The sequence below is a fragment of the Podarcis gaigeae genome (genome assembly GCF_964106915.1).
Source record: "Podarcis gaigeae genome assembly, chromosome: 14".
Lineage (NCBI taxonomy): Eukaryota > Metazoa > Chordata > Lepidosauria > Squamata > Lacertidae > Podarcis > Podarcis gaigeae.
In genome coordinates, this window is record NC_139690.1 from 39,167,215 (window position 1) to 39,190,850 (window position 23,636).

A 23,636-nucleotide genomic window follows, 5' to 3' on the forward strand; every position below is an offset into this window, starting at 1 on the left:
TTAACAGGAGATGGCAGAGACTGAACCTTGGAAGCTCTGCTTAAACCGAGAGCTTTGACCATTTCCCTTCTATCACTGCTTGCCCCAGAGTTTTATAGAAACCTACCCTGCACTTCATGACCTCCATATATCTTTGGGAAGACTCCAGTGTAGCTGCCTGCGAGTTTGGCTTCTTTGCCATCCCATAATGCAACACATCTCAAAGCTTGGGTTCTCTTGCTTTTTTGGTAAGCTGTTGTGAGAACAAGTCGCCTTGGAACAATTGCTAACTGAAATAAAAAAAAGGAAAGAGATGCAACATCCTCCTGAGTTGTACACCCAAAAACCTCAAAGAGGCTATTCGCCACCTCCTCACTGCCTTGTTTGCATGGATTAAAACACATGTTAAAAAGTGGTCCCACCAACCTGGGGTACACTGTGCATCAGTTCAAGGACTTGTGTGTGGTTCCTCCCAGTAAATGCTAACTTTGTCAAAACAAGGAAATCCTTATTTTCCATCTGGATGGAAATTTTTGCTTCTGCTTCCTTGGTAGAATAATTTATCTAAAGGAATTACAGAGGATAGTTAAACAACAACAGCAAAAGACTTTGCCCTCCCCTCAATGTATTTCTTCACCAGAGGCGATTTTAGGGCAGTGCAACCAGTTCCCCTTCACTGGGTGCTGAACTGGGGGGGGGGGGTGCGGCGGCACTACAGGCAGGACCCTCCAATTATGGCATAGTCCAAGTGCAGAATGGAAGGCGAGAGACGGATGGGAGGTTGTTGAATTTTGGCCTCGGGCAGGGCACTGCTGAAATTTGAAAGACCAAAGTCTTTCACACACCCCTTTGCTGCCACACACAGGTTCCCCAGGAGATCCCCAATCCTTTCTTTCATTTTCCTTTATAGCAGGTACAGGACAGCATCATCTGTTATGTGATCAGGCCCTGGCCATCACTCTGAGAACTTAAAGACAAGCCAATGGCCCATCTAGTCTAGCATCCTTTTCTCAAAGCTGCTGACCAGATGCCTGTGGGTAGCCTGCAAGTTTTACCTCAGAACAGCACCACCACTCTACCTACCTGCAGTTCCCCTGACAGTGGCAGCAGAACATATTCATCATGGCTAATGTCAGCCTTCTCTAATCCTCGTTTATCCAAGCTGGGGGCTATCACTGCCTTCTCTGAGAGTGAGTTCCTTAGTTTGGACCATGTGTTATGCAAAGGACTTTCTCTTGCCTGACCTGAATCTTCACACACTTAGCTTCATTGGATGCCCAAAGGTTCTAGTGTTTTGAGGGAGGGAGAATTTTTTTTTACCTATCCCCTGTGTCAGGGAACTGCCATCGGAGCCAAGAGGGGAGGTAAGGCTCCCCAATGGCGCCGGAGAGGGAACCAGCAAGGAGAGAGGGAGAGCTTCCGCGGGGGAAGGAAATCAGCGTGACGCCAGGAAGAAAGGGGAGGCAGAGAGGGCTTCGGAGGGAGGGCTCCGAGACTCTTCCAGCGAGATCAGCGAGGAGAGCACAGGACCTCCGCTTGGCACGCCCACTCTGCGCAGAAAGCTTCCGCGCAGGGAGGCTAGGCGGAGACTTGGTGTCAAAGAACTTTTATGTTGGAAGAAGTTCAGGAAACGCCCACTGACGGATTCTGCCAGTGATTGAGACAGCCACGGTGTAAGGGCTGTCCAGCCAGGGAAAGGTTTTAGCCATACAACCCAGCCTGGAGCAGTTTGCGGTTTACGCACAAGCAACCCCAATTCCCATTACACCCTGTCTCCATACCATTCATAATTGTATAAACTTCTATCATGTCGCCTTTTCTCTAAACTAAAATGTCGCAAATTCTGAAACCTTTCTTCACAGGGCAGTAGTTCAATCGTCTTGGGTCATTTTGGCTGCCCTTTTCTGAACCTTGTCCAACTCTATAATATTGGGGTGAGGCAACACAGCATTCCAAATGTGATCACACCATAGTTTTGAATTAACAGCGTGGTGATATCCGCAGGTTTCCTCTCCCCCAATTCCTTTCCTAATGTAAGTTGCAGTAAGATGCAGTTAGCAAAATCTGTGGCCGACGAGACTTAACTGGAACAATTTACCTTTGAGGAAACTTCAGCCGTGCTGGGGAAATACTGAAGGAGAAATGGCAGGTTCTGGAGACATCTGATATGCAATTCTTCACTGGAGGAGAAAGAGAGAGAATCTTCTATCAGATGTGCTAAGGCAGAGCTTTCCAAACTGTGTGTCGCGACACTTTAGTGTGTCGGCTGCAGTGTGCAGGTGCGTCGTGCAATTGCTCCCCACGCTCCTCCCTAGACTGGAAAAGGGTTAGTTTAAACCAGGGGTCAGCAAACTTTTTCAGCAGGGGTCCGGTCCTCTGTCCCTCAGACCTTGTGGGAGGCTGGACTATATTTTGAAAAAAATATATGAACGAATTCCTACGCCCCACAAATAACCCAGAGATGCATTTTACCGTATTTTTCGCTCTATAGGGCGCACCAGACCATAGGGTGCATCTAGTTTTTAGGGGGGGGAATAAAGGAAAAAAATATATTTTCCCCCCCAGCCCCAAAGAGCAAAGAAGCCAAGACAGCCAGCGGGATCCATCTTGGCTTCCTCTTTAGCCACAGGCAACCTCTCCAGCCAGGAGAGGTTGCGCGGCTTTGTTTTTAGCCGCGGGGCTGGGGAAGCCCAAGCTTTCCCCGACCCCAGCCCCCAAAACAGGTCCAGGAGAGGCGGCAAGATTGCGTGCAACCTCGCCGCCACTCCCACCGGGCTCAGAAGGCTTGCGGCTGCAGGCTGCCATCTGCAAGCCTTCGCTTCCAAAGGCTTGCGGATAGCTGCCTGAAGCCTGGAGAGCAAGAGCAGTCGGTGCGCACGACTCCTCTCGCTCTCCAGGCTTCATCGAAAGCCTGCATTAGCTCCATAGGACGCACACAAATTTCCCCTTCATTTTTGGAGGGGGAAAAGTGCGTCCTATAGGGCGAAAAATACGGTAAATAAAAGGACACATTCCACTCATGTAAAAACACCAGGCAGGCCCCACAAATAACCCAGAGATGCATTTTAAATAAAAGGACACATTCTACTCATGTAAAACATGTTGATTCCCGGACTGTCTGCAGGCTGGATTTAGCAGGTGATTGGGCTGGATCCGGCCCCTGGGCCTTAGTTTGCCTACCCATGGTTTAACCTCTGGTTTGCTAGTAAAACTGAATTACTGTGTCACACAAAATGATGCCTGTTTAAAATGTGTGTCACCAACAGGAAAAGTTTGGAAAGCTCTGTGTTAAGGGATTAGCTATCCCCCTGAAGGTGCTTCTTGGCTGTCACCACAACCAGGTGGGATTCAACCAGCAAATTCAGGGTTTGCAAATACAGCTGTCTTTGGTGCTCTTGTGCAACAAACCTGCTGCTCCCACCTTATCCTTGTGTGCTAAGGATAGTACAGGAAAATACACTGGAAAGTATGGGATAACACTTGCTCAATGCAACATCGTCTAACCCCTCCACAAACTAATCCGAATGAATGCTTAATAAATAACAGACATCATCTAACCTCTCTATCTCAGTAAGTGCCAGCAACCCAACATTTTGGGAAGTCAAAGAACAGTGGACTTCATTGGATTATAGCCAACGCTAGTCCAACTCAGAACAGACCCACAGGAGCAACCAAAGTCCATTAATGTCAGTGGTCCTACTCTGAGTAAAATGTCAAGGCCAACCTCCTCTTACCTTTGCAATTTATTTCTAGCCCTGAAAACAAAGAAGAGATTCAGGTTTGGGTCACAAGCCAGCTTCAGGGATGCTTCTGTCTTGTTTTCAGACAGGATCTCAAGGAGCGTCAGCTGAAGGAATAAGCAGGAGAAGAGAAAAGACAACAACACATCAATGTGGATGTGTTCACGTGGAATATAACAGAAGCATTGCAAGGTCTTGTTACTCTTTAATGCTCGTACCATTTCACACTGATGACTGTTTCAGAAATTCAGCCCGGCCAACATCTTGTGGCACACAATGTGCTGATGGTGCTCTCTCTCACAAACCTATGATGGCCTGGAGGAAGGGCATCTCAATCCTACATCACAGTGATTTCAGTATTCCAGCTTTCTTTGACCCCCCATAATCACAGAAATCAAGCATGTGTGTCCAACTTTCTGGGATGCACAGAGCTCCTGTATTCCTCACGATGTCCAATTTATGTGACACCATTTAATCCAGATTTATTTGTTAAACAAACAAACCCTGCTGCCAATGGCTCATTGGCAATATCAAGGCCCCATCTGAAACACCCTTATTTGATGTTGTTGCTGTAATATTTTAATGTTGTTAGGTTCTTCTTTTTGCTGTTTAGCATATACTGTTTGTTGTTTTTGTCCGTGGAGTTTTCTTGGCAGGGATACAGGAGTGGCTTGCCGGTTCTCACTCCAGGTGGATCACGCTTAGTCAAAACTCTCTACTATGACCTGTCTGTCTTGGGTGGCCCTGCACAACATAGCTCATGCTTCTCTGAGTTATTCAAGCCTCTTCACCACGACAAGGCAGTGATCCATGAGGGAGAAGACAGGAGTGCCTGGCATGCTCTGGTCCACGAGGTAACGAAGAGTCGGACACAACTAAATGACTAAACAACAACAGTATACTGTTTGACTGACTACTTTGAGAATAAGTACCTTAGGTTGGGAGGATAGTTTTTTCCTGAAATACTTTTTTTTAAATACCCCCCCCAAATAAAACAACAAATCAATCAATTAATTAATTAATTAATAACAATAATTTTATTATTTATACCCTGCCCATCTGGCTGGGATTCCCCAGCCACTCTGGACAGCTTCCTAGCACATATAAAACACAATGAAACAGAGTTAGCAAAGTTAACGGACAAACTGTGAAAAAAGGACAACAGGGACTTTGAAAAAGAATGGGAACCTTTTACAATATATTTGCAGAAACATCAAAAAAAACATGGACTCGTTGGCAGGATTTAAATAAACATTTACAATTTTATTTACATAAAACAAGGAATATAACATTGTGATAACATAGTATTGTATATAAACAACGTATCATTTGATGTAATAAACCAGAAATGGAAGCTGAGGGAAGTCAACGGGGGGTGGGGGGTGGGGTGGGATGAAAAACTAATGTTTAGTATTGATATTGGATATTTGTTTTGAAAATGGAAAATCAATGAAATCTTTAACATTTATTTTTTTTAAAAAAATAAATAAAACACAATGAAACATCAGAAAATAAGAACTTCCCATTACAGGGGATTGTTTGCTATATTTCTGGCAAACCACTTAGAGGTTCTGTTTACGACTGAGCATTAAATTAATTTTGTTAAATAAATATAAAATACCTTGAGGCTGAAAGGGAGGCCCTGATGCTTCAGGTAATCTGAGGAATGTTTTACTTCTGCTGTGAGTTCCAAAGGGCCACGCAGTTCAGTGAGGGCATCCACAGTGACAGCCACACTTTTGTTATTAAATAGCCCTTGAAATGCTGCTCTGGCTTTGTTTTCTGAAATGCAACAAAACGAAAAAATTCCACCACCATTGTCCAGTGCATGGCTTAAGGCTACACAAAGTGCTTCTTTTTCTTGAGAATTTCTAGGGCCCAATGGTTTTTTTTAGAACAGGGTGTGGCCCACTGACTCCCACACGTGTCTGCACGCTGCTTTGAAATGGGTACCTGCCAATCACCTGGTGTCACTGTGACCGCAGGTAACTCAAAAGAAAGGATCAAAGGAAAGAGCTTTCTCCAAGCCTTGGTTCCCCCAGTGTTGTTGGACCACAACACCCATCATCCCTCACCTCTACTCCTGCTGGCTGAGGATGATGGGATTTGTAGTCCAATAACATCGGGGGAACCAAGGCTGAGAACGGCTGCAGGACATGGGCAACATTGACTGTACCTAGTTTCTGTAGGAAGAAGGTCAAATTGATTGCTGCAGGATATCTGGATGTTATCGCCGTCGTAACATTATGCAGACTGCAGCAAAAGGTGTTGCGTTGCTGCTTCACATGGATGGAGTTAGCGGTATAGGTAATAAGCGTTTGTCCACTCACAGTCTGGATCCACCTCTCTTGAGTGGTATTAACTTCAAAGGACATTATCACCTAAGAGAGATAAGTGCCTTAGAAGCAACTCAAGAATCATGAAATGTTCAGCTCCAGCAAAGAAAAGGAAGTGTCTGATTAGTGAAATTATCTTTCAATTTAGCTCTGCACTCATAATGCGGTTGTGGACTTATCAGTCCATTTTACCATATTTCTCCTTGTATAAGATGATCTGTTGTTTTTTTTTTAAAAAAAACCAAAATTAAGAAATCAGTATTTCTTGAGTTGTTGAGCTTTTTTCAACAATCATCCACCGGGCGATGCCCACCCGCCACTGCTGGTGTATAAGATGACCCCAAATTTTTGTCTGATTTTTTTTAAAGCAAAAAACAACATTTTATACACAGAAAGATATGGTAAATGAAGAACAACAAGAATGACCGGCACATACCTGGATGGTTTCTGGGATATATGAGCGTAGCAACCATGACCATTTGTGATTAAAATTCCCTGTTAAATTCATCCTCCTTTCAACTGCTTGTATTTGCCCTCTAACAATTATCCAGCATGAACCATACTGAATCTTCACTCTCAAGTTCTTAACATCCACCAGCCCAGCCACAGCCTGTATGGAAAAAAACATATGTGTTATGAAAAGGATGGAGAGTTTTCATTTCCCATTTGATATATAATGAATTGGGTGTGTGTGTGTGTTTAAAATAACTTTTGTTAAAAAAACCCAAAACAACACAACCAGAAGCTTTTTTTATTAGGAATTGTAGGTACCAACATTTCAAAGGACCAGAAAAGACCATGTATGCGACAACAGCTGCACAGATGTTACTGGCCCAGAGATGGAAAGATGACAAAGTCCCTACCAGAGAGGAATGGCAAACCAAGCTGTTGGACTATGCTGAAATGGCAAAACTGACTTGAAAGCACAGGAACCAAAAAGACCAAAACTTCAACAGTGAATGGGAAAAAATTATAAATTATCTAGGAGACCACTGTAAGCAGATGAAAACATTATCAGGATTTTAATAACGCTTGTAATGTAGTGAATATTATGGACAATATGGAGAGATACAAATATGGATTATGAAATAATATGCAGTTGAGAGGGTGTACAATAGGACTCATGAATGGGGAAAGTGGGAAGTCCAGAGATTTGGAGAAATCTCTAAATGTGGATATGTAATTTGAACTGTTATAATTTTATATTTGTAAAACCAAATAAAAATTATTATAAAAAAGGAAAGGATGGAGGGTTTTACAGCTCTCTCTCTCTCTCTCTCTCTCTCTCTCTCTCTCTCTCGCACACCCACCCACCCACCCACACTGTGGTTTGTTGGTTTCTTTGCAATTTTAGTGGATTTAAAGGATGTCAGGTCACATCCACACCAGACATTTACAGCACATTTAAAGCAATAGGCTTCCCCAAACAAGTCTGGGAGCTGTAGTTTACTGCTCACAGAGTGACAGTTCAGAGCCATTTCACCTCCCATGATTCTTTGAATGGTGAAGATGTGACCTGATTTGTACAAGGGAGCCAAGTTAGGCTTCTGGACAAGCATGTCTGTACACAAACAAACAAAACCCTTACCTGCAACTCTATCCTGTCTTCTATCCACAGTGCTTGCAAAGTTTCTAGATTATGTGTGAGCCTGTAGTCAAGAGAGATGTGGTCCAGCTTCTGTGTAAAGCTCAGTTCTTCTGCGATCTAGGTTTTTTTTTTAAAAAAGAGGGGGGAAGGAGAAATGCATTAGTAATATGGGTTGTGTGCCCTGAACAAACCCCGTTGCTGAAATTAGAAGTCAGCTGGAAGAGAAATGGGGTCAACCCCAGACATTTTGCTGCTTGAGGCAAAAGACCAGTTAACATACTCCTCCTTATTCCAGGGGTCTTCAATTAGTCCAGACCTGAGGCCCAAGCTGCAACATGGAACCCACTTTCGCATGTGATTGGTAATTAAAACTGCTAATAAATGTGTACTAAAGGTAAAGGGACCCCTGGCCATTAGGTCCAGTCGTGGCCGACTCTGGGGTTGTGGCGCTCATCTCGCTTTATTGGCCGAGGGAGCCGGCGTACAGCTTCCGGGTCATGTGGCCAGCATGACAAAGCCGCTTCTGGTGAACCAGAGCAGCGCACAGAAACGCTGTTTGCCTTCCCGCTGGAGCGGTACCGATTTATCTACTTGCACTTTGACATGCTTTCGAACTGCTAGGTGGGCAGGAACTGGGACCGAACAACGGGAGCTCACTCCGTCGTGGGGATTCGAACCACTGACCTTCTGATCAGCAAGTCCTAGGCTCTGTGGTTTAACCCACAGTGCCACCCGCGTCCCTATGTGCACTACTAATCCTAAAAAGGCAACCCACATAGTAGTATATGCAGTGTTTCCTCAGTTTTACTACTAAATGAAAACTAGTCCCGCAATGTGGCAGGAAAAAGACATGAGCACGTGGTTGGCCAGATATATGTATTTCATTAAAAAAATGCCTCCGTTTTGAGTGTTATGCTTCTGATTTGAGTGCCACATTTCTGTTTTGAGTGTTACGCTGAGGTCTGTCTGTTTTTGCTATTTATTTTGCATTTTTGTGGCTCTTTTTGTTTTGTTTTTGTGACTGTGTGGAACCCAGTTCAGCTACTGATTGTGTGGCTGCAGTACATTGTTTATTGCTTTCATTTTATGGATCAATGGTCTTGTTAGAAAGCAAAATTCATGTTAAGTTGCTGTTTTAGGGGTAGTTTTTAAAAGTCTGGAACGGATTAATCCATTTTGCATTACTTTCTATGGGAAAGCATGCCTTGGTTTTGGAACCCTTTGGTTTTGGAATGGAGTTCTGGAACGGATTAACTTTGAGAACCAAGGTACCAGTGTAATGGTTTTTGTATGTTGTTTTCACTAATAGATGCATTTTAAGACACACTTTTGCTTAATGCCTTTTAAATGTGCTGGGTGTGTGTGTTATTCTTTTGTTATTGTTTTAACTATTTATTTTGTGCTTTTATCCTGTATTTTTATCTTGTGAGCCGCCTTGCGATCTTTGGATGAAGGGAGGTATATAAATTTTAATTATTATTGCACACATTATTCGGATATACGCTACTAAAAGGGAGGTGTGGTTACCTGCTTGCCGTCCACGCTGAACTGAAGCCACCTCTTACAAATGGTGCCGTTCTTTTCTGAAATTAAATCCACTACCGTCCTGGCAGGTATGCCCAAACGAAGGCTGCTTTTGATATTATGGGTCAGCAACGCATGCAGCTCTTGTCTGGTCTGTGAGAAATTGTATCAAAGAAGATCAGGTGAGGAGTGTGGGAAAGGCCCGTTTGTCTGTTGTCCTGAGCATGGGACTGGCCACAGTGAAGAGACACAGGAGGCCTGCAGTAAAATGTTGCAGCATGGAGGGCTCCCATTCCAGGTTCCAACCTGCCAGCCATATCACCTTCCAAGATATTCCATGCCATTTTCCTCTCCCTTCCAGGTTTCTCCCTGCCCTTCCCTTCAGGTGGGCGTAGTCTACTGGGGATGCCCCTTTTGTAACCATCTGCAGCTCCCCATTGGCTTTACTTGCGCATGGTGCTAAGACATAGTTTGTTTTAACCATGGCTTGTTCAACAAACTACAAGCTGTCGCACAGATAAGCAAATGAGCCATGGATCTATCCACACCAAAGGTTCAGCTAGATCTACACAGCTAAAAAAACCACAACGCTCCAAAAACGCTCTGCAAAAAACCATTGTAAAACTCACAATTGAAAATATCACTGAATTGTGACTTCAGCTCTGGTATCACATTTGTAACGCTGCATTTTGACTAGTAACTGAGTCTTTGATTTGTTTCTCACCTGCCTTGCACCTTTTTAGCTTAGTAAGTGTCTGGGGAGGTACAGCAAATAGAAAAACAATCTCGTAACATGTCAGCTTGATTACTTACAGCCATTGCTTTTAAAACGAGGAATCCATGTAAACTATTTTCACCTGCAGTAAACAATGCTTGAGAATCCAGGTACGTTTTATTGATTAAAATATGCCCTGACCCATCTATTTTCACCGGGACTCCAAGATCCTGCCATGAAATAAAATATTCAAGTTAGCTTCATAAAAAAGAGGGTTTAATAACAGTGTCTTAACATGGCCTGAAGCTGGTTCATGGAGTTTTACTGCACAAGAAGATGGAAGCCAACTACTGTACTCTTCCTCCTAAATCTCCAACGGCATGGAATTTATGTGTAAGCGATTCAAAGTGGAACTGTGCGCTGTGTCATCATTGGCTGGATTGTGCCTTCCACTTCTCTAAAGAGGGGGAAGAGCCATGGCCTAGTGATAAGAGCATCTGCATTGCATGCAGAAGGCCCTACCGCCAATCCTTGAAATCTCCAGGTAGGGTTGGGAGAACCCCCTGTCTGAAACCCTGAAACTCCCCATCAGTTTACAGAGCTAGATGGACCAATGGTCTGGCAATATAAGGCAGCTTCTTATGTCCCGAGGAAGTGTTACAGCTCAGTGGCAAAGCATCTACTTTGCATGCAGAAGGTCCTAGATTCAATCTCCGGTGTCTCCAGGTAATGCTAGGAGAATGCTCAGGAAGACCTGGGAAAGACCTCTTCCTAGGACCCCAGAGCATAGCTGCCAACGTTTCCCTTTTTTAAGGGAAATTCCCTTATTCCGAATAGGATTCCTAGCAAGAAAAGGGAAAAGTTGACAGCTATGCCCCTCAGAACTGCTTGCCAGTCCTGGAGAAGATGAGCAAACAGGTTGACCTCATTTAGTCAGCTTCCAAATTCATGCAAAAGACTTAATCTGGATCTTCCAGGTTTGGAATCTGGCAACATGTCCTCCTCGTCTTTAGAAAGGTCTCTAGGGGTTATGGCTTGGGTTTGTTCTGTTTTTCACTGTGTGTGTATGCAGATGGAGCATCTTGTCCAAAGGGGACCTCCTTTTCCATGGCAGGCAGTACCTGTATTGCTTTGCAGTTGTTCTCTACTGATCCTTGCCGTTGGAATTGGTTTTCTGCATGAAAGACCAAATTGGCTTGGAGTTGACAAGGGTTTGACTCAAGGCCTAAGCTAATGTCATGCCTGATCTGTTTTCCCACAATTTACCGACAGCTCATTTTCATCTGGGATCCCTCTTGGGGTGACAGACCATGTGGCACTTCAGTTTCTAACGTGACCTTTGCCTGGCACTTGATCCTCATTTCAAAGTGAGGGCACTCCCTGGCACCCATCTGTCTGAATGGATCCAGTCAACGGTGAGATGCAAAACGCATTTCACAGCCTGTAAACCCATTTGGAGCCTATCATTGTCAAGGGTTCTTCTTCCTGGGTACATCTTGAGGAACAAAAATGATTCCATTTCAAACGCGGGGATCAACAGATTGTAACTCTGTCCCTCTGGCTAAATTTCTCACAGATTTTTTTTTAATTTAACAGTGATTATGCAGGTGAGCTGCCATGAGACTCTTAAAAAACAAACTTAAAAGCTGCAGCTTTAAAGGGGGTAAGTTTGATCGGAGAAGTGGCTAGGGCTAGGAGAAAGATTTTATCCTATTTGCATTTAAAGCCAAATCTATCAAATTCATGCTTTCGAATTATATGTGTGTGTGTGTGTGTGTGTGTGTGTGTGTGTATATATGGGCCAAAATACAACCATCATTCAAGATTCAAAATGTGATTTAATCTGCTGACATCTGTACACAGGCAAGACCTTTTCCTCCTCCTCTTCCTTTTATTGTTCAACATAATTTGGTTTTTTTATACACAATTCATAACTTTTTAATGGTACAGTGGTACCTCAGGTTATGAATTTAATTCGTTCTGGAGGTCCATTTTTAACCTGAATCTGTTCTTAAGCTGCGGTACCACTTTAGCTAATGGGGGCCTTCATTGCTACCACACTGCTGCCGCACAATTTCTGTTCTCATCCTGAAGCAAAGTTCTTAACCTGGTACTATTTCTGGGTTAGCAGAGTCTGTAACCTGAAGTGTCTGTAACCTGAAGCATCTGTAACCCGAGGCAGCACTGTATTCGCTTCATTTCAAAGCCAATGGCAGGCACAACCATCCCCTGACTGGTTGTCAAGTAAGAAGGCAGGCAGGTGGGTCCTGGCTGAGTTCAGACTGAGGTTATTGGGGCCTGAATGGGCCAACCTCCTGCACTGGTGCCATCCCTGGCAATCTCCTGTCTCACATCACCATCCACTGTGCTTCTCCAGGGATGGCATAATGCAATATTTGTAATATAGATGTAAACAAAGACCAACACTTGTGCCGTTGAGTGAATGGCAGGGTCTGCCTTTAGGTGTAAGACAGCTCTCTCTCTCTTTTAAGCTCAGATTGATTATCTGAAAAATAATCAAGCCAGTTTCTAGAGTGCCATGTTTTGCTTTAGAACCAGAAAGGAACCAGGTACGACCTGCAAAACTGTACAATCTGTTTCCATCTCCAGGGCCCATTCAGTCTGGTTTCGGGGTCTGATTTCTCCTTGTGCTTCAAGCTTGCAGTTTCCGTTGTGCAGCAAGATAAGTCCGTTGAGGACGGAGCCATTTGTCACGGAGAGGTGGAGTGAGTTGTCCGGAGGCAGCCCTAGATCGTAGAGGTAGGGGAAAGAGTGACCCAGCGATCCTTGCACGGTATATTTGTCTACAGAAGACACCTCCAGCTGCACATCAGCTGTTTTGCCATCACACCAGAAGTGTGTTGCTAAACTGACATTGTAGATGTTCATGAGGAACGAACCCCTGGAGACTAGTTTCTGGGGTAACTCCATTTTCTAGGAAAGAGAAAAGACAGGGGAGAGCTCCGTTTAGTCTTAACCTATGTAGAATCTATTCTCCAGAGCACGAGTTGCCAATCTTTTATGCCCCCAGGGAATTTCGGATATTTGAGGGAGTACTGTGGGTGCCACTCTCACTTTTTGCCCCTCTCCCAGATCAGCCTCCCCTTCCCCACAATCAGGAGATAGAAAGAGAGAAACTGTACATGGATGCAAACACTTTGCTCTTCCAAGGGATCTGGTAAAAGTTGGCTCCAGAAGAATTAGTCTGAGCCTTGAAAAGCACACAAAGCTGAAAGAGGAAGTGGGAAAGGGTATAACTCTTCCAACTTCCTCCTTCAACTCTGTACTTTTCAAGAGAGAAAAAGGTAACCAATCTCAACACCCCATGGCAAAAGGGACAGTGAGAGAGCTAGGTAGGTGTGGGTGGGTTTCAAAGACCTCATGGGCACCAAGGGAAGACCTCAAGGGCACCTCAAGGGTGCCCCCAACTCTAGAAAATATGCTCCAACCCATCAGTTGGGGTGGCGATAGTAAATAATCACCTCCAGAAGGTCACATTTATTTAGAAGAATAACTTTCCATTCTGCAGCTGTGACTTCACCCTCTCTATTCACTTCTCCATTGCCTGTTAACTTGCATTTCCCAAGACTGGCCTCCAGAAGGCCTTTGTACTCGTCCCCTTTCACAGCAGCTGCTTTTATCCTGTTCTCCTGGGCAAGACCCAGGGAGCTGAGGTAAGGCCAGGCGTGCCTGAGGCCGATTTCCAAACTATGCTGAGGGTTGCAGGCAGCGTGGATACGGAACTGAGCAAAGGTGGCGTCGGAAATGACCTCTCCAACCATGTCGGCTGTGCAGTTGGCAGTCCCCACTGACCCGCTGAGCAAAACTCTCGTCGGGGCCTAAAACAGAGAAGAAGGAGGCTGTTGGCTTGCCGCAACCAGCGGGCCACACTGATCTGGAAAGATGCGCTGTTGCCTTCTGCCATGCACATTCCTAAAGCGGGGGTGAAATCCGGCCCCCCATGCCCATTGATACGGCCCTTGAAACTCCCTCCAGGCAGCACTCCCCCCGCCCCAGCACTCCCTGATACTGACTCCTATTCTAAGTGGTTTTCCCTGCCTGGAGTGTGTCCTTGCACTCTGATCACACCTCTTGCTTGTCTGGATAGAGGATAGAGAGGGGGACGTCTGTGGAACAGGCAGTACAGTGGTACTCTGTACAGTGTGCAGTACAGTGGTACCTCTGGTTAAGAACTTAATTCATGCCGGACGTCCGGTCTTAACCTGAAACTGTTCTTAACCACTTTAGCTAATGGGGCCTCCCGCTGCCACTGCGCCATCGCTGCACGTTTTCTGTTCTCATCCTGAAGCAAAGTTCTTAACCCAAGGTAATATTTCTGGGGTAGCAGAGTCTGTAACCTGAAGCATATGTAACCTGAAGCGTATGTAACCTGAGGAACCACTGTACACATGAAGAGGCCCAGCAAAAAAGGCCTTTCATGATCTGGCCAGCAGAAGCTCTGAAGAGCCAAAAGATGCCCTCGCGATCGGGACATGCTTCTTTCTACCTGGAAAGAGGGGCAATGGCTGTGAACGGCGAGGCTCCATGCTGCGCCAGGCCTCCTTCCGAACCGTCCCACACCTGAAAGCCTGCACAGCCCACTCATCAGTTCCAAGCTCAGGTCCGCTCCGTTCCCCAACTGGGCGACTCCACGTAACCAGTTCCTGGCTGGGAAGCCGGCCTTAGTCCATGCTGGGACACAGTGGCTGAGCAGCTAATCAGTTTGGGTCCCAAGCAGCCACCGCTACCATTTGCATTGGTTTCCCATCCACAGTGCAGTTAATTTGGGCTCTTATGGAAAATGCATCAAACACCAAAATCCCATTGCTTTGCACCTCTTCTGGCACAGACGTTCCTCTCTGTTCCTGCTCCTCCCAGTGGTGTAACCACACCCAAGTGATCTCTGCAGCAGGAGTTGCCTGCTCGCAATGAGGCAGTTTGGACCGCTTTCCATGTCTAGCTTACAAATGAGGCACATTTTCCGGGTTTCACCTGTCACTGCCAGAGACAACCTCCTGCTGCCTTGGCTTCTAAGGCAACCCCACACATTGGGGTGCCACTCCACTGCAGCCAGGAAGGAGCCCTCGCATTTGGCTCTCAGTTTAAGCAGGCCAAGCCTTCAATCGCTTGAAGATCTCACGTTGCCTTCATAAACGCATTTATCTGTACCATAGACCCCTCTTACCTCTGCTGTGAGCATCAAACTGGGGGTGTGTGGGTTCGCCAAGGAGACAAACCCACCCCACTTTAACAGGGGTTCTGCTGTCACTTCTAATTCAGAACGAACCCCCCACCCATCTGTGGTGAGATTAAACACAGCCATACACTTATTACCCTTTGGATTGACGAGTTTTTTAACCTGTAAATTCCCTGGGATGTTGAGTGAGCAGAGATACTTAGAAGTCTGCACCCAGAGGCCATTCAATTCATATTGATCTCCATGCCTTAAACAACCCCCAATGCTCAGACTCTCTTTACTGCAGACAGTGCAATGCTGTTGACCAAGCTTTGAGAATGAACCTTGTACCTTCACTGAGTGATTTGCAATCTCTCCGTGACAATGGCCAGAAAGCTGATGAGAGGTGGATTCTCCGTCACACTGGACCTGCAGAATATCAGTAAAAAAATAGTAAATTCTCTAATGGCTACAGAAATGTGGGGAATGGAATTTAAGGTTGGAAAAATAAGAAACTGAGAGGACTGATATTGGCAGGTCCGCCCATCCCTAGTAAACACACCCACTCACACACAAAGCTGAAATGAAATATAATTGCAGCAATGAGATACTTCGTTTTCTTTGCTGCAGCTCAACATTTCACAACGCTTGACTTTGGTGTCCACCCAATACTATTATTTGTCTTGCTGCCTGCTATTTAACCTAAGTCAAATGGCTTACAGAACCATTTACAAATCTTACATGTAAGGTAAAGGTAAGGGACCCCTGACCGTTAAGTCCAGTCACAGATGACTCTGGGGTTTCGGCGCTCATCTCACTTTACTGGCCGAGGGAGCCAGCGTTTGTCCGCAGACAGCTTCCAGGTCATGTGGCCAGCATGACTAAGCTGCTTCTGGCAAACCAGAGCAGCGCACGGAAACACCGTTTACCTTCCCGCTGGAGTGGTACCTATTTATCTACTTGCACTTTAAAGTGCTTTCAAACTGCTAGGTTGGCAGGAGCAGGGACCGAGCAATGGGAGCTCACCCCGTTGCGGGGATTCAAACCGCCGACCTTCTGATCGGCAAGCCCTAGGTTCTGTGGTTTAGGCCACAGCACCACCCACATTTACAAATCTTACATTCATTCCAATGTAAGGAAGCGCCAAAACAATGCAAAAGAAGTCATTATTTTGGTATCATTTGCAGACTTAACAAACCAGCAATGTAGTCAACTAACCCGTACTAATGGTGGAATGGTGTGAATCAGGAGTCCCACGTCATGGTAAAGGAAAAGGGAAAACCCTGTGGTGCTATTGGTGCCTTGCTTCTCCAATTCAATCTTGAATTCTTCTTCACCAGCCTGGGCTGCCACTCTCATTGCCATCTTCTCGCTGAAATTCTAACCAGAGGCAAAAGGCTGATGTGCAGAGAAGGACCAGACATCTTAGTGGGCAATAATACTATGCTAGACAATACTCAGCCTTTCAGCCACCCCCGTGAACTGCCTTTCATCTGCCGGCATTCCAAAAATGGTCACAGAAACTACACATCTTTGTACCCAAAGTGTTTTTGCCTGCCTGGGATGAGTGCATGAACTTTGGTCAAGCCTCCCTGGGTGGAGGATAGAGAGGGGTCCCTGAAGAAAGTAGCCTACCGTATCAAAGTAATATTTACATTGGGGGCTCCACCTGCTTTTGCCTCTGGCTCCACCCACCACTGGAATGTGACCCCCAGAAGTGAATGTGGCTCTTGGGCTATTCTAAACAAACTTTAGAACCCCTGTTCTAAAGTCGTCGAATTATGCACTGTTATGTACTGAGTTGAATAGGATCCAAAATGCAGCAGTCTGATTGGTCCTAGAACAATAGGACCCAGAATGCAGATTGGTCCACAGGAGCCACCCAATCCAGCTCCAGGTGGAAGTGAATCCGCAACCTGATTGGCTTACAGAAGAATCCCAGAATTAGCCAATCATGTGGGGCCCATTGTGTAAATAATGTAAATAAAGCAGACATTCTGGGGGAACTTCCATTCCTCCTCACCACTATGAGCTGAATAAAGAGCATGAAATCCACTCTCGACTCTGAGTATATTTCATGCGCTAAGCAAGCAATTGTGTTGGGGACTTTCCAAAAATTCATATTCCAAAAATTTGGTCACCCCAATACCCAGGAATAGCAAGGGAAGAAGGAGAAGCCCAATCCCTGGAGGGGAAAGGGGAGTTCATTGCCGCTGTTCTCTGGACAGGTTTAGAAGCCCTCCAGAAGAAGTCACCCAATATATCAGAGAAAGGCAGGATGTGAGGAGGCGGGACTTCCTGTCTTTGAGGCAACATTTGGTTTATAAGCAACCCCTCTCCTCTAGCCATGCAAGCAAAAGGCATTTCAAGGGCACATTCCAGCCAGACAAAAGCCCCCAAGGAGGGCATGGGGCAGATTCAGCCTGGGGAGGGGCATGGCCCAGAAAAGGTCCCGAGGGCCGAAAAGAGAGACCTGGAGGGCAATATTTGGACCGCAGGTTTCCAACCCCCAGTCAATGGCATTGTTCTCCTTACTTGGCAATGGCAGGTACACTCTATGCTGAAGGGGATCCCATGATTCTTCAGCTCTGGAATGTTGTGGCTGAAGTTTGCAATGATCTGGGCTTGAAGGGTTTCCGAGGGCCGCTGCTCAGCTCCAGCTGCTGCAGCCATCTTTCTGCTACTTCCTTGCAGCTTCAGAGTTACTGTGAGGTTAGTACTGATGTGGCCATATGTGGCCAGGATGCTACTTTCTGTGGGAAGCCGAAGAGAAAGAGGGAGATTAAGCAAAGCACATTGGATGCATAGAGATACATGTACAGACATGAGTCAGGAACAACGGATAGCTTGTTTTGGGGTTTCGATAGGTGATTAGTTGTAAAGGCACATTCTGAGTCTTCAGAAGCCTTGGGGTTATCTGTCAGTGGAAGCATGCTGGTGGCGGGGGGGGGGGGGTAGGATTAAAACAAGAGGTGGGCATGGCCCCAGTCAAAAGTGGGTCAGATACGTCTTCTCTCTTTGTCTGCCATTCCCTTTATGCCTGTTTCCTGCCATCCTCCTCAAATTCCCCTGAGGGCCATGCCATGTTATAACAGGGCAGGGATTCTGAATCATATGGGGAAATGCCCTCTAGACTCTCCTCAGGCTAACAGCCTTTACTAGCTCTGCTTCACATTTTCCTTGAGTGTTTTTGCCTTGCTGGAATGGGCCTTTGAACTCTGAATATGCTACCACCATGCCCTAGACATCATGCCCCTATGTGAAAAACAAGTAAGCTATTGCTATTTTGGTTTTGTCATGCAAGCCTATAAGATTTCAGGAGATTTGTAAGTTCGCAATCACAATCTGGATTTGGACCCAGGGCAGGTTGGAATGGGTCTGGATTGGGTCCAATGCAGATTTACAAATCTGGGCCACAAATTGGATCCAAATGTTTGTGCGTGTCCATGCAGAGCCCTGCTAGTTGCTACTGCTGCTTCTTTTTTGGAATGGCAAGGAAAGATTTCCTTTGCAGAACTCAGAGCAAGTCAACCCCATTCATTCTTGAATCTGCTCCAAATGCTGTTAACAGAAGCATGAAAGCTCATTCTCCTTGAGAGTGGCTGGCAAGGAATTAAACACTCATTCATATTCAATAGCGCCATTATGCCACTGGAAAACTAGAGAAGACTCTTCAAGGGAAGAGCCTGTACTTTGAAGTTGTAACTAAAAACACACCTGTACTTTAAAGCTGACTTCAAAACTATTATTTCCCCTCCGCTTTGAGGTTTGGGATTTTTATTCACTGAGATGGCTCCAAGCCAGCTGAAATTATTGGAGTTTTTTAAGAGCCAGTCCCCCCACTCCAAACCCACACTGTGAATTAAATTGTACCTTAGAACTGAAAGGCAAGGATCAAAGCAAAGGTATAATGTAAAAAGCAGGCATTGTGGAAACATGGAAACAGCTCATTTCCCCTACACTTGCTTTTTTAAAAAAGTTGTTTTAAAGGAAACTGAACATAAAGATGGGTCCTTATGAGAGATTCAGGCACTTGCACTTCAAATTCAGTGTCTGAAAAGTGGAATGTTGTTTCATTCTTTCTCTCAAAGAATCCTGGGAACTCTTGTTTACCCCTCACAGAGTTATAATTCCCAACAGCCCTTAAGAAACAAAAGCGCCCAAAATGGAAGGAGATAGAAATTTAGTAGGCTGTTTGGAGAAGTGCAGGCAGTCGCAGAGTACTTCTCAAAGAAAAGGAGTTACTCTTTCCAAATGGCATTCTATTGATCCCGAGAAACAGTCCAGTATTGGGTTGCATTTCATACCTGTGGTATAGAAATTACTGATGTTGTGGGTGGGCATCCCTGAGGCTCCAAGATGCTCCAGAATGATGATATTTGAGATATTAAGATGGAGAGCTCTCGTGTCCACCTGGATACTGGCCAAACCCTTCTGAATTCCTCTTCTGAGCTCGAGTTGCCCTCGGAACTTTGCCTCCCTTGGGAAAGCCCTGCTACCATTCTGAGTCACAGCCACTGCGATGTGATGAAAGCTCTCGTTTCCAAACACGTTTCTGTTCCGGATGTGTGCTCCAAACACTGACTGGTTAACCATGATGTTCATGATGCCTGTTAGACAAAAGGAAGGCTTCGGTCCAGTATATCTGAAGGAGCGTCTCCACCCCCCATCGTTCTGCCTGGACACCAAGGTCCAGCTTCGAGGGCCTTCTGGCAGTTCCTTCACTGCGAGAAGCGAAATTACAGGGAACCAGGCAGAGGGCCTTCTCGGTAGTGGCACTCGCCCTGTGGAATGCCCTTCCACCAGATGTCAAAGGGAACAACAACCACCAGACTTTTAGAAGACATCTGAAGGCAGCCCTGTTTAGGGAAGCTTTTAATGTTTGATGCATTGCTGTATTTTGATATTTTGTTGGAAGCTGCTCAGAGTGGCTGAAGAAACCCAGCCAGATGGGTGGGGTATAAATAATACATTGTTGTTGTTGTTGTTGTTGTTCCCAAAATGAATACTTACAGCCACATAGACAGTCTGGCTAAGGCTACTTGATCCAGAATGTTACCTGTTTCCCCATCCTGTCTTGGATGATGACATCCATTGGTCTCTTTGCCTGCACCAGAACAGGACTCTGACTGCAGCCTATCTTGGACCTCAGTCAAGGCCAGACAATGCCCTACCTGCTCAAGAAGGATATGAATGCTTGTTCTGAACCTTGCAGTAAAGCAATACCTTCACGGATGTTGTTTTTGTGCTTGAGAGAGCCATCCAGAGAAAGGTCCTGGGGTATGACGTGCTTTAAGCTGAGAACATTGTGCCGGAAACTGCCATGGAGGGTCAGCACCAGACCCCCTTTCTGCTCCTTGGATCCCACAACGCCCAGGTGAAAGGCATTGTGATTCAGCTTCACTGCAGAAGACAGCATAGCTCTGGAGGCAAGAAGGAAGGCAAAGCAAGCAGTCAGTAGACATAGCCATGGAAGGACAGCTCAGTGATCTTCACTGCTGAACCACGGCTACCTACAGCAGGGATGGGGAATCTGTGGCCTTTGTAAAAGCAAGTGGATGGTGGGAGGGCAGTTGCACTACATGCAGCAGAAGCATGTAACTGGCAAACTGGTTTAATAAGTCAAGGTTCTTGGCTTATCATGACATATACAGAGCCCGCTGGATCAGGTCAATGGCCCATTTAGTTCAGCATCATGTTCTCACAGTGACCAGCCAGATGCCCACAGGACGCCTGCAAGCAGGACCTGAGCACAAAAGCACACTCCCCATGTGTGATTCCCAGCAGCTGGTATTCCAGGAGCTACCGCCTGCAACCCTGGAGGTACAGCTAATCCATTGTGAGCCAGTAGCCACCAACAACTTCATCCTCCATGCATTTGTCTAAGCCTATTTTTAAGCCACCCAAGTTGGTGGCCCTCACCAGTGGTGTAACGTGGGTTGCCAGCACCTGGAGCCAGGCGGAGGGGTGGGTGGGAGGGAAATGGACAGAGTATGCATGCGCTTTCAACTGGCTAAGGCGTCACCCAGGAAATGATAGCCGTAAAGTTAAGAAAAGAGTTGTTGCGTTGTCAGGAGAGGCCACTTCCTGGTTTGCATAAGGAAGCCATTTTCAATGGATCCCAGTGACGGAAGCATGCAGCTGTATTGAGGTAGCACCGGGTGTCGAAATTTTGCACCCCTAACAAATTTTGCATCTGGGGCAAGCACCCCTGTCACCCCCATGCTATGCCACTGGCCCCCACTACCTCTTGTGGGAGTAAAATCCATAGTTTTAACTTGTAGCCACGAGCCATGTAAAGAGGTACTGTCCTCTGTCTTGGGCTTGGCATTCCATAGCTGTGGGGCCACGAGAGAAGAGGCCTTGTCCTGTTCCCCATCAACCGTCCAGCTCTTACTGGCAGGCCAGAGAGCAGATTCAGAGCTGAATCATCCGAGCTCAGGTATAGAACCTATTCTGAGTGTCAAGGCTCAGCCTTTAACAGGTAGAACAGAACATCCCCTGAGTACATGCAGCATAATTTTCCAGTGGGGCTCCATAGTTCTGATATATATTGAACATCACACCTGATTATCTTATTAGTTTGCTTTGAACCATATTTTGAGTTGTGGCCCCTTATTTATTGTATAACTGGTGATGATATTTGGCTACAAAATAAAGGTTTGGGCTACAGCCCCAGTTGCTGCTTTCTTTACCTGGTTGGCGACATCTTGCCATTGAACTGCAGCCACAAATATCTGAACTGTGTCAGAATTGCCTGTCTTAGGAGAGCGCTCACTCTGATGCTTCCGGCATCCTTCCTCATCTCACCATTGAAGTCCGCCTCCAGCAACACAATATCCTTTCTGCCAGAGTGAAGGGAAAAGGATCCATTGAGACCATTCCTGCTGTATCGGTTTGTGGTGGCGTGGGCCTAAGGGCAGAAAAAAAACAAAACAAGCAATCCATGGGTCAACTGGGGCACAGCCCGACCAAGGATAAGTCCCATCCTCCCCCACCCCAAATCTCAAAGCCAAATCTGTCAATTTTTTTGTTTCCCTCAGTTTCTCGTTTTCCAAACTTACATTCCTTTCTCCACATTTTCACATCAGCTTGCAATTTTTTTAAAAAACAACACTTCATGAATTTCATCAGCATTTTAGTGTGAATTTTCCCCAATACATACATTTTTATTGCAATTTTACCCAACATTCATGCAGAGGGCAGGTTGAGATCTAGTATTCATACACTACAGGTGGGTAGATTTCTATGGAACATAAGTTTCTCATGGGCAGGCTGGCCCTGAGCAGGAGGGGAGACAAGATGGCCTCCAAGCCCCTCTCACTCTGTGATTCTTAGGATTCTGTTACTTTGTCTTCACCCCAGATCAGAATCTGAGCTGGAGAAAACCCTGAAGATTGGCAACTCCAGGATCACTTCAACAAAGCAAAAGATAGGGGGAAAGAGAGGAGAAGACTTAATGTAAATTGCTGCTCTGCTGTCAGGGAATATGAATTTTGGTACCTGAAAACTTGGAGGAAAGTTTGATTGATTCGAGTGAGAAAATTGTGAATAAATTCCAAACCCAGTCTTGGTTCCATTCAGCCAAGCTGTAAACTGTTGATACAGAAGAGGGGAGTACATTCAGACACAGGGAATATTATGTTAGCTTTCTTGATTATACTTCTACCACCTCCGTCCCATTTTCTAAAGCTCCTTTCGTGCTGCAGTATCTGTTGGGTTATGGAGTTGTGGCTTTCTGACTGATATACTGGCACATCATGCTAAATTTCATTAACAGCAGTGGGCATGATGTGACATGGCAATGGACATCGTTGGACAACATTGCTGCTCCCCCTTTCAGCACATGCGTGCTTCTGTTCCAACCTCGCCCTTGGGTTAATAGAAGGTTCCAACCATGGATAGTATTGGCTGCAATCATAATTACAGAGGGTAGGTTAAAATGGAGAAATGTCTACATTGCAATGACTTGGGAAAATGTCTGCTTGGAGACAGTTTCTGCCAATATTTGTTTGCCCACACCTTCCAGTGCATTTTCCTCTCTCTTTCCTAGAGTCCGTGATTTTTTTTAAAAGTCGATTTGTTGCGCTACAATGACAAAGTGCTTCAATCCACACAAATTGTGCTTGAATCCCTCCCGCCTTTCTCAACATTGGGTGCCCAGATGTTTTTGAATCACATCTCCCATCATCCCTGACCACTTCCCATGCTGGCTAGGAATGATAGGAGTTCTTGTCGAACAACATCTAGGGACCCAAGGCTGAGAAAGTCTGGTCTAGAAGTCCTCTTAGTTGCATAAAAGACTAGTACGAAACCTGACCTGTGAAGTATCCTGTTTGTCAATAGTGGTTGTTATTGTCACACCGGATGCAAAATAAGCCAGTCCAGCTTCTCTTGAAAAGAGCTCCCCTTTCATAGCAACCGACTGTGGAAACTTGAGCTAGTAGGAAGGAAACGCAATAAGTTATCCCTTTCTTCAGATTAACAGAAGATGTTCTGACTCATTTTACATGACTTTACTGCAGGCCACATTATAGTCCCCCCAGGTTCTCCATTTGGAAGCCGTGGTTATTAAAGA

General features: G+C 45.6%; 1 protein-coding gene and 1 long non-coding RNA gene across 2 annotated transcripts in view; one reads left to right on the top strand and one right to left on the bottom strand.

Annotated features, from left to right (window-relative positions):
• LOC310831083 (uncharacterized protein) overlaps positions 1–23,636 on the bottom strand; it is a 104,220-nt gene that overhangs the window by 24,571 nt on the left and 56,013 nt on the right. The window contains exons 35-54 of the mRNA XM_083711197.1: positions 23,379–23,498; positions 22,562–22,654; positions 21,754–21,971; positions 20,285–20,481; positions 19,366–19,668; positions 17,594–17,811; positions 16,277–16,438; positions 15,410–15,487; positions 13,365–13,721; positions 12,460–12,816; positions 9,981–10,112; positions 9,171–9,320; positions 7,644–7,760; positions 6,492–6,665; positions 5,896–6,100; positions 5,341–5,501; positions 3,714–3,826; positions 2,078–2,159; positions 406–543; positions 107–269 (exon numbers count right to left, since the gene is read on the bottom strand). Coding sequence (XP_083567323.1) covers positions 107–269; positions 406–543; positions 2,078–2,159; positions 3,714–3,826; positions 5,341–5,501; positions 5,896–6,100; positions 6,492–6,665; positions 7,644–7,760; positions 9,171–9,320; positions 9,981–10,112; positions 12,460–12,816; positions 13,365–13,721; positions 15,410–15,487; positions 16,277–16,438; positions 17,594–17,811; positions 19,366–19,668; positions 20,285–20,481; positions 21,754–21,971; positions 22,562–22,654; positions 23,379–23,498 — 3,538 coding nt within the window. The remainder of the gene's footprint in view (positions 1–106; positions 270–405; positions 544–2,077; positions 2,160–3,713; positions 3,827–5,340; positions 5,502–5,895; positions 6,101–6,491; positions 6,666–7,643; positions 7,761–9,170; positions 9,321–9,980; positions 10,113–12,459; positions 12,817–13,364; positions 13,722–15,409; positions 15,488–16,276; positions 16,439–17,593; positions 17,812–19,365; positions 19,669–20,284; positions 20,482–21,753; positions 21,972–22,561; positions 22,655–23,378; positions 23,499–23,636) is intronic.
• LOC310831373 lies at positions 5,899–7,008 on the top strand. The gene is made up of 2 exons (XR_014557821.1): positions 5,899–6,026; positions 6,823–7,008. It is a non-coding gene; the product is annotated as an uncharacterized lncRNA (long non-coding RNA).